The sequence below is a fragment of the Schistocerca americana genome, chromosome 3 (assembly GCF_021461395.2).
Source record: "Schistocerca americana isolate TAMUIC-IGC-003095 chromosome 3, iqSchAmer2.1, whole genome shotgun sequence".
Lineage (NCBI taxonomy): Eukaryota > Metazoa > Arthropoda > Insecta > Orthoptera > Acrididae > Schistocerca > Schistocerca americana.
In genome coordinates, this window is record NC_060121.1 from 539575146 (window position 1) to 539587584 (window position 12439).

Genomic DNA, 12439 nt, shown 5'->3' on the forward strand with positions numbered 1-12439 from the left:
CTTTTAGAAAGCAAGTCGAACAGTGGCGTATCCAAAAATGCCCTTATAACTTGAATTTATCATGAATTATAATGTAATAATAAATAATGTAAACAAAAACCAGCTGTAATTGTAAAAACTTTATACTTAGCTGAAAATGCACACGCATGTAAAATTACACATTACAAGCAATAAATTGAAAGTTTAGCAAAAGGTAACATTACACAATATTTTACTATTCTATTCACTTTACAAAAACAATCCTAATTGGTGATATAGTTCTGTTTTTATAGATACTCTCTTGCTGTATAAAAGCAGTGCTTCACCAAGTAATCCCTCCCTGTTGATTTGAAATCGTTTCTGTCCATTATCATTTTTGTGGCATTTGGTAATGCATTGTACAGTCTGATGCAGCAAAGGAGTTTTTGCATCCAACAATAATTCTAACCTATAAAAGTATAAGAAAATTCAGGACAAGAACAGCGTGTAGCAATGATACTCCATTAAGGTTGCAGGCAATGTTTGTCTCCAACAGAAAGAAAGAATGAATTTAAATTTTACTTCGACAGACACGCAACTTAGAAGTGCAATTAATACAGATATAATTATTATGAAGAGTAGTAGAAAACTGAATGGTGATGACTGTTATTGTGTCAAAGTTTGTACCAAATGGCTCAAGAAGGGCAAAAAGCAATCACTTTCCTGTCTCCACCCCCCTCCACTCCTCTTCCCCCCCCCTTCCCCTCCCCTTCTCCCCCACACACACTGACACAATACAGTCATGAAGATGAGAAAAACATACTATCTTTTGTTTTGTGACAAATCATTCTACTCTTTGATGGTTCTTCTCAAATGTTAAACCTCAGCTGGTGTTTGAGAGAGCTAACAGGCACTTACCAAGTTTACTTTGAAGCTCATCGAATGGGAGTACCAAGTCAGTAAATTACGTTTATAAACTATTCCTAAAAGTAGTTCGCTATCAATGAAGTTAACGTTTTTGGTGAGTCAGTTTTTTGTCATTGAAGCAGTAGTTTGATAGCTCCTCTAACATATGGCATTGACCATAGTAGACTCCTGTACGTATAAGGATAGCTATGAATCTAAACCCAAGATGTGGCCCTTTTCAATTGTCTGCCCTCTTTGTATTAAAACAGCTTGCACAGTATGAAGATAATATTGCCTTCATTCGAGAAGTGGTATTGCTTCTTCAGGAATGTAGATTAATGCTTAATCACATTCGTTTTGAAGAATAAAAAACTATGTCTGATATGTAAATTGAATTAGTGTGGTAGGAAGTATTATTTTCTTCATAAAGATGGATTGATGTTGTAAAATATCATAATTTACTAATTGTTTATTGTCTTCATTCACGTAAACTTTTCTTTATTTTTTTATCAGTACTTCTTTACAGGTAAAGCCACAACATCCATTTGTGAAAGCGAAACTGACGAGCCCTGCTGGTAGCCGTGAAGTACAAGCTCTGCTCGCTCATTTTAGAGCATGTGGGGGGCGTCTTCCATTAACATATGATAGACCTGTATGCCTGCCTCAGCCACTTCTCAACTCCCCAACATCACAGCAGCAACAGCAGCAGGAACAGGAAGTTATAGATGCCCTCCATCCAGCCAATCACCAACACATATCAGTGTTGTTCTGTAGCTATGCATATGAGTCAAATAATGCACCAGCATTCTGTGTGAATCCTTGGTAAGATGCATTCTCATTTCTTAGATAAGTTAATAAAGATTTTAATGTAAATTTAGTTCTGTTATGCCTATTGTTTTCAGCTGTTTGTCCAAGTGACACAAAAGGGCTTGGAATAGTGGTTTCACATAGTTTAATTTCATCATCATTGTTTGCTTCAAATTGCCCAGTACCATTTTAGCCAAATTTGGGAGCAAGTCACCCTTGACAACTTCATTTACTGGTAATATAGTAGGTCAATGTAGTCAGGCTGTCTTTATAAATGTAAAGGAAAAAGCAGTGGTTGCCCCTCATGGCAGTGGAGAAAATGTGACAGTTGACATTTTAATGACACCTGCTAAAATGTACAGTTGGGAACACAAAACCTTGTAAAACAGAGTTTGGTCTTTGCTATGAAAATGCTTACATGTGAAGTCATACTGCCTACTTTTGTTGAAGTTTTAACATGTAGCAACAAAGTTTGGCACCTAGCAGTTGGCACTGCTGTGCAAGAATGTAAGTATAAAAAAAGTAAATAAATAAATAAAAAATAAAAAGATAGTTCAGAGTTTAGTAAATTTTCTTTAATTTTATTAGCATTTCTGTCTTATTATGTAATACATGATACTTATAAGTGTCTTTTATGACATATTGCACCAGTCAAAAACTATTACAGGAAACATAAAATGAACTGTACTGTAAAGTACCTATGTATGTATGTATGTATGTATGTATGTATGTATGTATGTACACTCCTGGAAATTGAAATAAGAACACCGTGAATTCATTGTCCCAGGAAGGGGAAACTTTATTGACACATTCCTGGGGTCAGATACATCACATGATCACACTGACAGAACCACAGGCACATAGACACAGGCAACAGAGCATGCACAATGTCGGCACTAGTACAGTGTATATCCACCTTTCGCAGCAATGCAGGCTGCTATTCTCCCATGGAGATGATCGTAGAGATGCTGGATGTAGTCCTGTGGAACGGCTTGCCATGCCATTTCCACCTGGCGCCTCAGTTGGACCAGCGTTCGTGCTGGACGTGCAGACCGCGTGAGACGACGCTTCATCCAGTCCCAAACATGCTCAATGGGGGACAGATCCGGAGATCTTGCTGGCCAGGGTAGTTGACTTACACCTTCTAGAGCACGTTGGGTGGCACGGGATACATGCGGACGTGCATTGTCCTGTTGGAACAGCAAGTTCCCTTGCCGGTCTAGGAATGGTAGAACGATGGGTTCGATGACGGTTTGGATGTACCGTGCACTATTCAGTGTCCCCTCGATGATCACCAGTGGTGTACGGCCAGTGTAGGAGATCGCTCCCCACACCATGATGCCGGGTGTTGGCCCTGTGTGCCTCGGTCGTATACAGTCCTGATTGTGGCGCTCACCTGCACGGCGCCAAACACGCATACGACCATCATTGGCACCAAGGCAGAAGCGACTCTCATCGCTGAAGACGACACGTCTCCATTCGTCCCTCCATTCACGCCTGTCGCGACACCACTGGAGGCGGGCTGCACGATGTTGGGGCGTGAGCGGAAGACGGCCTAACGGTGTGCGGGACCGTAGCACAGCTTCATGGAGACGGTTGCGAATGGTCCTCGCCGATACCCCAGGAGCAACAGTGTCCCTAATTTGCTGGGAAGTGGCGGTGCGGTCCCCTACGGCACTGCGTAGGATCCTACGGTCTTGGCGTGCATCCGTGCGTCGCTGCGGTCCGGTCCCAGGTCGACGGGCACGTGCACCTTCCGCCGACCACTGGCGAAAACATCGATGTACTGTGGAGATCTCACGCCCCACGTGTTGAGCAATTCGGCGGTACGTCCACCCGGCCTCCCGCATGCCCACTATACGCCCTCGCTCAAAGTCCGTCAACTGCACATACGGTTCACGTCCACGCTGTCGCGGCATGCTACCAGTGTTAAAGACTGCGATGGAGCTCCGTATGCCACGGCAAACTGGCTGACACTGACGGCGGCGGTGCACAAATGCTGCGCAGCTAGCGCCATTCGACGGCCAACACCGCGGTTCCTGGTGTGTCCGCAGTGCCGTGCGTGTGATCATTGCTTGTACAGCCCTCTCGCAGTGTCCGGAGCAAGTATGGTGGGTCTGACACACCGGTGTCAATGTGTTCTTTTTTCCATTTCCAGGAGTGTATGTACACACACACGCGATTACGCACATATGAAAAGCCAGACCAAATAAAAAGATTAAACTAACAGGTTTGAGGTTTTAAAAAAGGTCTTTGATATATTTTGATATGTTCCTGATTTTTCAGCATTTTGAAAGCTCTAGGTTTCCATGATTTCCCTATTAATGTAAGCCTTAGCTTGTGGTTGACAGTTGCTTTACTGCAAGCCAATGTGATAATTTGTTCCTTACGTTTCTTGTTTGTGGGTGCCACAGCTCCCTTCTTTTGATGCAAGCATTTTCGTAGGAAGTGTCTTGTAATTTATAACACTCTCATCAAAATTGTATGACTGTTTGCTAGGAATTCCCACCTGTTCATTTAACTTCAAATAGTCTTTAAAACCTTCACACCTTCTTTGTCAGGCGATAAATCCTCTCCGCTAATGGTTATCTGGCGAGTACTGAATTGTTTTTCCACTGATCAAACCATCCATCATTGACATTGATGCACTGCTGCTCAAACTACAATCCCTTTTCTTGCTGTATCAGCCCAGTAATGGGCAAACCTTTTCCTCTTAAATGTTCATGCAACAAAAATAAAACTTCCTCAGGTTCATATGCTTACCTTTCAACAGTGTCTCTCTTACTTTTCTTCCGAACTTGCATTAGCTAGGAAAGCACATCACTTCACAATTTCTGCTGGATTTTTCTTCCAGTCGCAGTAGTACCTTTTCCTATCCCTAACTCCAGAGCAACAGTTTTGGCCATTGCCCCAGCATCCAGTCGGATTACAGAACATAATTTCTGATCCATAGACACTACAAGGTTTTTTTATTATTATTATTTATCACCCATTTTGGACACTTGAATCAAAACACTCAGGACTGCACAAAACAACAGTTTAACAATGCACACCCTTTGGACACCTGATATGCAACTGAAGAAATAAAGAACACAGGGTTACTAGCAGAACTGCTCCGTATGTGTCTTCATTGTTGAATGTGAGCACCTGAAGAGGGCTTCTAAGTATCATTGATTGAAGAGTGATTCTGGTAATTTATTCACTATTAACAATAGATTATGTACCTTATAATTTTAAGTTTTGAATTGCTAGAATCATAAAACATTTTGAAAGGCCACACAGCATTGTAACTGGCACCTACTCACTAAAGCTTTGAAAAAGTACAGTATGTACAATAAATTAATCCTCATTTTATCACGGAGAAGCATTATTATGATATTAATTAAGTAGGCTGGATAGTCTAGAGCTGGATAGTTGAGAGTCTACCATGCTTGTTTTTAGGGAAATCCCATTTCATTTCAGCAGTAAATCAAATGAGCAGGTCATTCACATTTGTATGGTATAAAGCCCCTGTTGGTATGATCAGAAATGTGTGCTTACCTTTGCAGAGAGCATAAAAACACTAAAGTATGTGGTGTAGAGTATTGGGTTTGATTTAATACACTTGATTCAGTAGAGATTTAATATTGTTCTGCTTTTGTTGTTGTTTGATTGTTATCTTGGGTGATATAATGAGACTACTACTACTCATTGATCATTTGGAAAGAAATGTAATACAGATTCTTCTACGTTCCTTGAATAATTATATGTAGAAATACGGAACCAACTTGAGATCCTGTTGTGACTCGCCGATCATTCAAAGTGCCGCCGCGCAATTACACGCGTCCTCTAGATGCGGCACTGTCTGACAGCCATGCAGCAGCTGCGCCACCGAAGCGGCCAGCCGAGCAGCGGCCGCTAGACTGGGACTCAGTGCTCATTCGAATGCTAACGTGAACACGACTTACTTGTCAACGTACTCTGTGACTTATATGTGTTGTTGTGTTGTTCAGAAATATATGTGTTAAACTTGAAGTTCTAACAATTGGCGACGAGGTAGTGGATTTTTCCTTTTCGCCGTTGCCTCACAGGGTTCCATGGCTACTGTCGAGCAACTATTGCAAAATCTCCTTGAACAGCAAATGCTTCTAACAGCGGCGATTCGCAATTTCGTCGCAGCGTCAAATGCGGAGCGTTTCTTGTCGTTGGCTGTACCTCCTTTTCCTCCTTACAACGAGACGGCGGAAGACTGGTCTGATTATGAAAAACGTCTTCGACAGCACTTCTTGGCATTTCATGTCACGGATGAACAACCATGTAAGTCTCTGTTCCTTTCCTGGAATTCACCTCAAATGTATCGGTTGTTGTCGCAATTGGCTCCTTTGAAGGATCCTGCATCTTTGTCCTTTGCTGAAATTTGCTCACTTCTGTCTGTCTATTTTCAAAAGCAAACGCATATGGTAGCCTCTCGTATTGCCTTTTATCGTTGTCAAAAACAACCAAATCAATCCTATCGCGCTTGGGCTGCTGAACTTCACGGCCTCAGTCGAAAATGTCAATTTGTTACTGACGTTCACAAAGAATCCTATGCCGATTCCATGGTACGGGATGCTATTATCCGGTCGGCGCCCGACAAAGAAGTTCAGCAACGTGCCCTTCAGTTTGCGAATCCAGCTCTAGATGAAGTTCTCTCCATTCCGTAGTCTTTTGAAATTTCTCACGCCGCTGGGGCGCAAATCGAGGCGTGGGATGATGTCGGGAAAATACAACCCCTGTGCGCTGTTGACGACGCGAGCGGCGCATCCCCGCCGGCCGACGTGGCCGCAGTGCTCTCCCACGCGCAGCCTCGGCCTAGCCGTAAACAACCCACTAAGAAACTGCAGCAAAACCCCCGGCAACTTCCTTCTTGTCCGCGGTGTTTTACGAAACATTCACGCGAGGATTGTCCCCAACGTTGGGCTGTGTGTCACAATTGCAAAAAGAAAGGTCATGTGTCTTCCGTTTGCAAATCCGACCGCATACATGATGTTCGTGATCATGACGCTGATTCTGATTCCATGTTGTCTGTCAATTGCACTTCTTCCCTTTCAGGGAAGTTATTCCTCACTGTCCAAATCCTTGGTCAAGATGTTCGCATTCAAGTGGATACCGGTTCTGCTGCCACTATAATTAATTCTCAGACGTATCTTCAGCTGGGTTCTCCACTCCTGTCCCCTGTCACTCGGCAATTACGGACGTACAATAAACAGAAGATTTCTCTCTTGGGACAGTTTAATGCTGAGGTATCTTACAAATCCGTCATCCGCACTGTTCCCATATTTGTGGTCGACCAGAGCAACGCAGAAAATCTTTTTGGTTTTGATGCCTTTCACGTTTTTGGGTTCTCCATAGATGACTCTGTCAATATTGTCTCTGATGCTATTCCTTATGCTCAACTGGATTCCTTGTCGACGACATTTTCGTTCCTTTTTTCTCCTGGGTCAGGCCGTGCAAACGACTTGGAAGCTCATATCACGCTCAAACCCACTGCTCGGCCTAAGTTTTTTCGAGCTTGGCCCATTCCTGTGGCCCTTCGTGATCGGGTAAAACGGGAGTTGGATCGTCTCACTTCTTCAGGGGTCTTGCTTCCTGTCACTTCCAGTGAGTGGTCCTCTCCTGTCGTTGTCATTGCTAAGCCAAATTGTGATATTCATCTCTGTGGCGATTTCAAAGCCATTGTAAATGCTCAATGCCTCATCGACATCTACCCTATGCCCCATCATGAAGAACTGTTCACTAAACTTGCTGGAGGCCAGTATTTTTCTAAAATTGACCTGTCAGAAGCTAATCATCAACTTCCTCTCGACGCTGCTTCCCGGCAGTTTCTGGTCCTTAACACGCCTTTCGGCCTCTATCGATACCAACACTTGCCGTTCGGGGTTGCTAGTGCCCCAGCTCTCTTTCAGCGATTCTTGGAACACTTATTGCTCCCTGTCCCTGGGCGCATCAATTACATGGACGACATTGTTGTCACTGGCTCCACCACTGAAGAACATCTTCAAAATCTCCGCACACTTTTTCATGTCTTACAGACTGCCGGTCTTAAGTGTAATCTTCAGAAATCACAATTTTTTCAGGCATCTATCACGTACTTGGGGTTTCAACTCTCTCGGGATGGTATTCGTCCGCTTCAACAAACTGTCGCTGCGATCGATGCCCTTCCTCGCCCTACATCTGTTAAGGAACTGCAGGCCTTCTTGGGGAAAATAGCATATTATCACAAGTTTTTACCATCTGCGGCTTCGGTGGCTCAGCCGTTGCATCGCCTGTTGCATAAAAACGTGCCTTTTCTCTGGTCCCCGTCATGTGAAGCGGCTTTCCAGAAATTGAAGACTATGCTGAAACAGGCCCCGTGCCTGGCTACTTATCGACCTGGCCAACATCTTGTTCGTGCCACAGACGCCTCTCAATACGGGGTCGGTGCAGTCCTTGCGCACCGTTTTTCTGACGGTTCGGAACAACCCATTGCTTATGCCTCCAAAATACTCACGGATGCCCAACAAAAGTATTCTCAAATTGAGAAAGAAGCTTTGGCCATCATTTATGCTCTTCATAAGTTTGGTGTTTTTCTCTATGGCTCAAAATTTCATCTGGTTACGAATCACAAACCACTTGTTTCCTTGTTTCATCCATCAACGTCACTTCCCGACAAGGCTGCACACTGCCTCCAGCGGTGGGCTCTTTACTTGTCCCGTTTCAATTATGAGATTCATTTCTGGCCAACGGCTCAACATGCGAATGCTGATGCTCTGTCTCGCCTTCCCATGGGTCCTGATCAGGCATTCGATAGGGACGAACTTTTGTGTTTCCACCTGGATGTTGCCGAGCAGCGGGTTGTGGACGGGTTCCCCATCACTGGGGACAGGCTGGCGGCTGCTACGGGTTCTGACCCTACCCTCTCTCGGGTTTTAGGCTATATTCAGAAGGGTTGGCCAGATCGCCCGTCCGCTAAGACTTCTGATCCGTAGCGGAACTACTACACTTTGCGCTACCGCCTCACAGCTAGGCATGGTGTTATCCTCCTCTTCACTGACAATGCTTCGCCGCGTGTTGTGGTACCTGCGTCTTTGCGTGCTTCGGTCTTGCGCCTCCTTCACCAAGGGCACTGGGTTGTGTCTCGCACAAAATCTCTGGCGCGCCGTCATGTGTACTGGCCTGGCATCGACTCTGAAATAGCACACATGGTCGCTGCCTGCGGCCCTTGTGCGTCACAGGCCGCTGCCCCGAAGCCATCTCTGTCACCGTGGCCTTCGCCTGAAAAGCCCTGGGAGCTTATTCATGCTGACTTTGCGGGACCCTTTTTAGGTACTTGTTGGCTCCTCGTAATTGACGCCTACTCTAACTTCCCTTTCATTGTCCGTTGCACGTCACCTACCACTGCGGCAACCACCAGTGCTCTCGCCCGCATTTTTTCTTTGGAAGGCCTCCCCTCTACTCTTGTTACTGATAATGGTCCGCAATTTGCCTCTTCCGAATTTGCGGATTTTTGTGCTCATCACGGCGTTACGCATGTCACGGCCCCGCCGTTCCATCCGCAATCCAATGGTGAGGCTGAACGGCTGGTCCGCACATTTAAGGCTCAGATGCGGAAACTTCTGACTTCTTCTGCTGATGATGATGCGCCTCTCCAGTTTCTGGCGTCTTACCGTTTCACCCCCATGGGCGACCACAGCCCGGCTGAGCTCTTACATGGCCGACAGCCCCGCACGCTACTTCATCTTCTACGACCTCCCACCTCACGGCCGCGGGTGCCTTCACTTGGCCGGTTCACCGCCAACGACCTCGTCTGGGTACGGGGATATGGCAGGCGGCAAAAATGGAGCCCGGGCTGCATCTTAAGACACCGTGGCAGACGCCTGTATGAAATCCAGACGGACATGGGTGTTGCAGTGCGCCATTCGGACCAGCTTCGGCCTTGGGTGCCAGCAACGCCTGTTTCGAATGCCGCCACACCACCTTTGGCTCTACCTGACGCTCGGGATCTTGGCATCTCTCAATACTCACAATGCAGCCCTCTCACCATCATCGCGATGCCAGCACCAGAACGGACGCCACCATTAGACATGCCCATGCAGGAACCGGAGGACCATCCTCTGTCAGAGCAAATCTACTCACCTCCTCCTCCAACGGACGCCGACACATCGCCCATGTCTCCTGTCATATCAACTGGACTTGCCGCAATGGGCAGATTGGTGCATGGGGCCCCAGCAGATTCAACCCCTACGTCTCCTGTCATCTCGACCCGTTATCATCCGGGACACTTCCGTCCGTACGGGAAGCCTCCTCCTCGAGACTTTACGGCGAGTCAAACAACGCCCATGGACGTTAGCCATCTCCAGGACACCTCCATCAAGACCAGTGCAACAATTTCAAAGGGGGGAAAAGTGTTGTGACTCGCCGATCATTCAAAGTGCCGCCGCGCAATTACGTGCATCATCTACGTGCGGCGTTGTCTGCCAGCCATGCAGCAGCTAAGCCACCTAAGCGGCCAGCCGAACAGCGGCCGCTAGACTGGGACTCAGTGCTCATTCGAATGCTAACGTGAACACATGACTTACTTGTCAACGTACTCTGTGACTTATATGTGTTGTTGTGTCGTTCAGAAATATATGTGTTAAACTTGAAGTTCTTACAGATCCCTTCTCAACATCACTCATTACTTTTTGTGAATAAAGGCCCAGTTATGCCTCACAAGAATGATATTTTCTGAACCCATTGCTCACTATGTGTCAATTGGAGCTAATTCTTGTAAAGGTATTTGATAATGTTTGAACACAGTATATGTTACAAAATCTTACCTCAGATTGAGTCAGTGGGGTCCATAATTCAGCAGATTACTTCTGTTTCCTTTCTCCTATTTGGGTGTGACCTGTGCACCTTTCCAGTCTTTTGGAGGGACATTTTGTCGAACAAGCAGTTGTATATGATTGTTAAATAGGGAACTATAATGTCAGCATACTCTGAAAGGAACCTGACTAGTGTTCACTCTGGATTGGAAGATGTGCTTTGTTGAGTGACATAAGTTGCTTCACTAAACTGGGGGTATCTCCTAAGTTACTCATTGCCCCCATCTGCAGCCAAAGGCTTTTGAAAGTTTCTTTCATTCCACCCAAAGTACTGCCTATTTCTAAATGTGCTAGAACTGGTGATACTTTTTAAGCTGCCTTTTGAAAGAATTAAAAGAAGATGACTGTTAAAATGTTTTCATTTAGGTATCCAATAGAGTCAGTGGCTTACTACAGGTACTTTGAAATTCTTCTGTCAATTCATGCCTTATCTCTTTTGCAATTATGCCACACATCCTTGTATACATACTGATAAACTTGTCAAATGTAAATCATGAATCATTGTAACTGATGCCCAGGATGTCAGTGATATCATATTTAATTTTTCATTCAAGCAAACTTATTTTCTGGGTACATTTTGTAAAAAAGTGTCCACTGATAGCGGTACTTTAGCACTAGCACTTTAAAAATTTTTGTGTATAGTATCATATATGTGAGCATATTTTTTGTTACAAAAACTTTTAAATGTGTTTTACAGGATTGTGAACATGGAGTTTTATGGTCGCAATGATATTTCACTGGGGAATTTCCTGGAACGCTACTGCTTCCGACCATCCTACTTATGTCCTTCTGACACTTGTGACACTCCAATGTTGAGTCACGTACGACGATTTGTTCATGATGCTGGCTGTGTACATGTGTTGCTAAAGGAACTGGATCAGCCACTTCCTGCAACAAACAACGAGATTCTTATGTGGAGCTGGTGTAATCTATGCAACACTGTTAGTATTTCATTTGTTTATTATAAAATTACAGTTTATCAAAATCATGTCAGAATGCCAATTGGTAACAGTCGTTTGATATAGAGCAGGGGTAGTCAAGATTTTTTACCGACCACTCAGTTTTGTATCTCTGTTAGTAGTAAAATTTCTATAGCACACTGGTTTCACAGTAATGGAACTGTATGCTGTATAATTTATAAAGCAAAGTTACAGCAAGTTAAATCATGTAATAATAATAATAATAATAATAATAATAATAATAATAACAGTAATTAGACGCAAAATAATTTATATCAAAATTTTATGAAAGCCCAATGAAAATGGTTTTAAAATTCCTGATACAGAGCAATATAAGTCATTGAATCTGTGTGTTATTGTATCATATTGGCATACTAATTTTAAAAATTGGAGTCCTTAATAATCGCTTGTTATATTGTTGTTGTTGCTGCTGCTATCTTCAGTCTGGAGACTGGTTTCTCCTGTAGCACCACCTTTGAGCAACTTCCATTCATTTCTTGTCTGAACAATTTATCATCCACATTTGGGTTTCCTACTGAACTACATTCCTGACAAGTACTTCCAAAAAAGATTTACAACATGTAAATTGATATTCATTGTTAACAAATTCCCCTTTTTCAAAAACTCTGTTTTTATATATTACCAGTCGGTATTTTATACCCTCTCTACTTTGGCCATCATTAGTTACTTTGCTGGCAAGCAGCAAAGCTCATTTACTACTTTTAGCATCTCATTTCCTAGTCTAATTTCATCAGCATTGCCTGATTTAATTTGACTACATTCCATTATTCTTGTTTAACTTTTGATAATGTTCATGTCAGGGCCTGTTTCCAAGATGCTATACATTCCAGACAACTGATCTTCCATTCCTCTGCTGTCTTTTGCAACAATTATTATTACTGAAAATGCACAATAAGTTTAAGAAAAAAATCAGTATAATGTAAG

At 43.9% G+C, this 12439-nt stretch overlaps 1 protein-coding gene across 2 annotated transcripts in view; it reads left to right on the forward strand.

Annotated features, from left to right (window-relative positions):
- LOC124605327 (1-phosphatidylinositol 3-phosphate 5-kinase) overlaps nucleotides 1-12439 on the forward strand; it is a 364356-nt gene that overhangs the window by 194650 nt on the left and 157267 nt on the right. For both annotated transcript variants that reach the window (XM_047136933.1, XM_047136934.1), the window contains exons 15-16: nucleotides 1391-1686; nucleotides 11233-11476. In XM_047136933.1, coding sequence (XP_046992889.1) covers nucleotides 1391-1686; nucleotides 11233-11476 — 540 coding nt within the window. The remainder of the gene's footprint in view (nucleotides 1-1390; nucleotides 1687-11232; nucleotides 11477-12439) is intronic.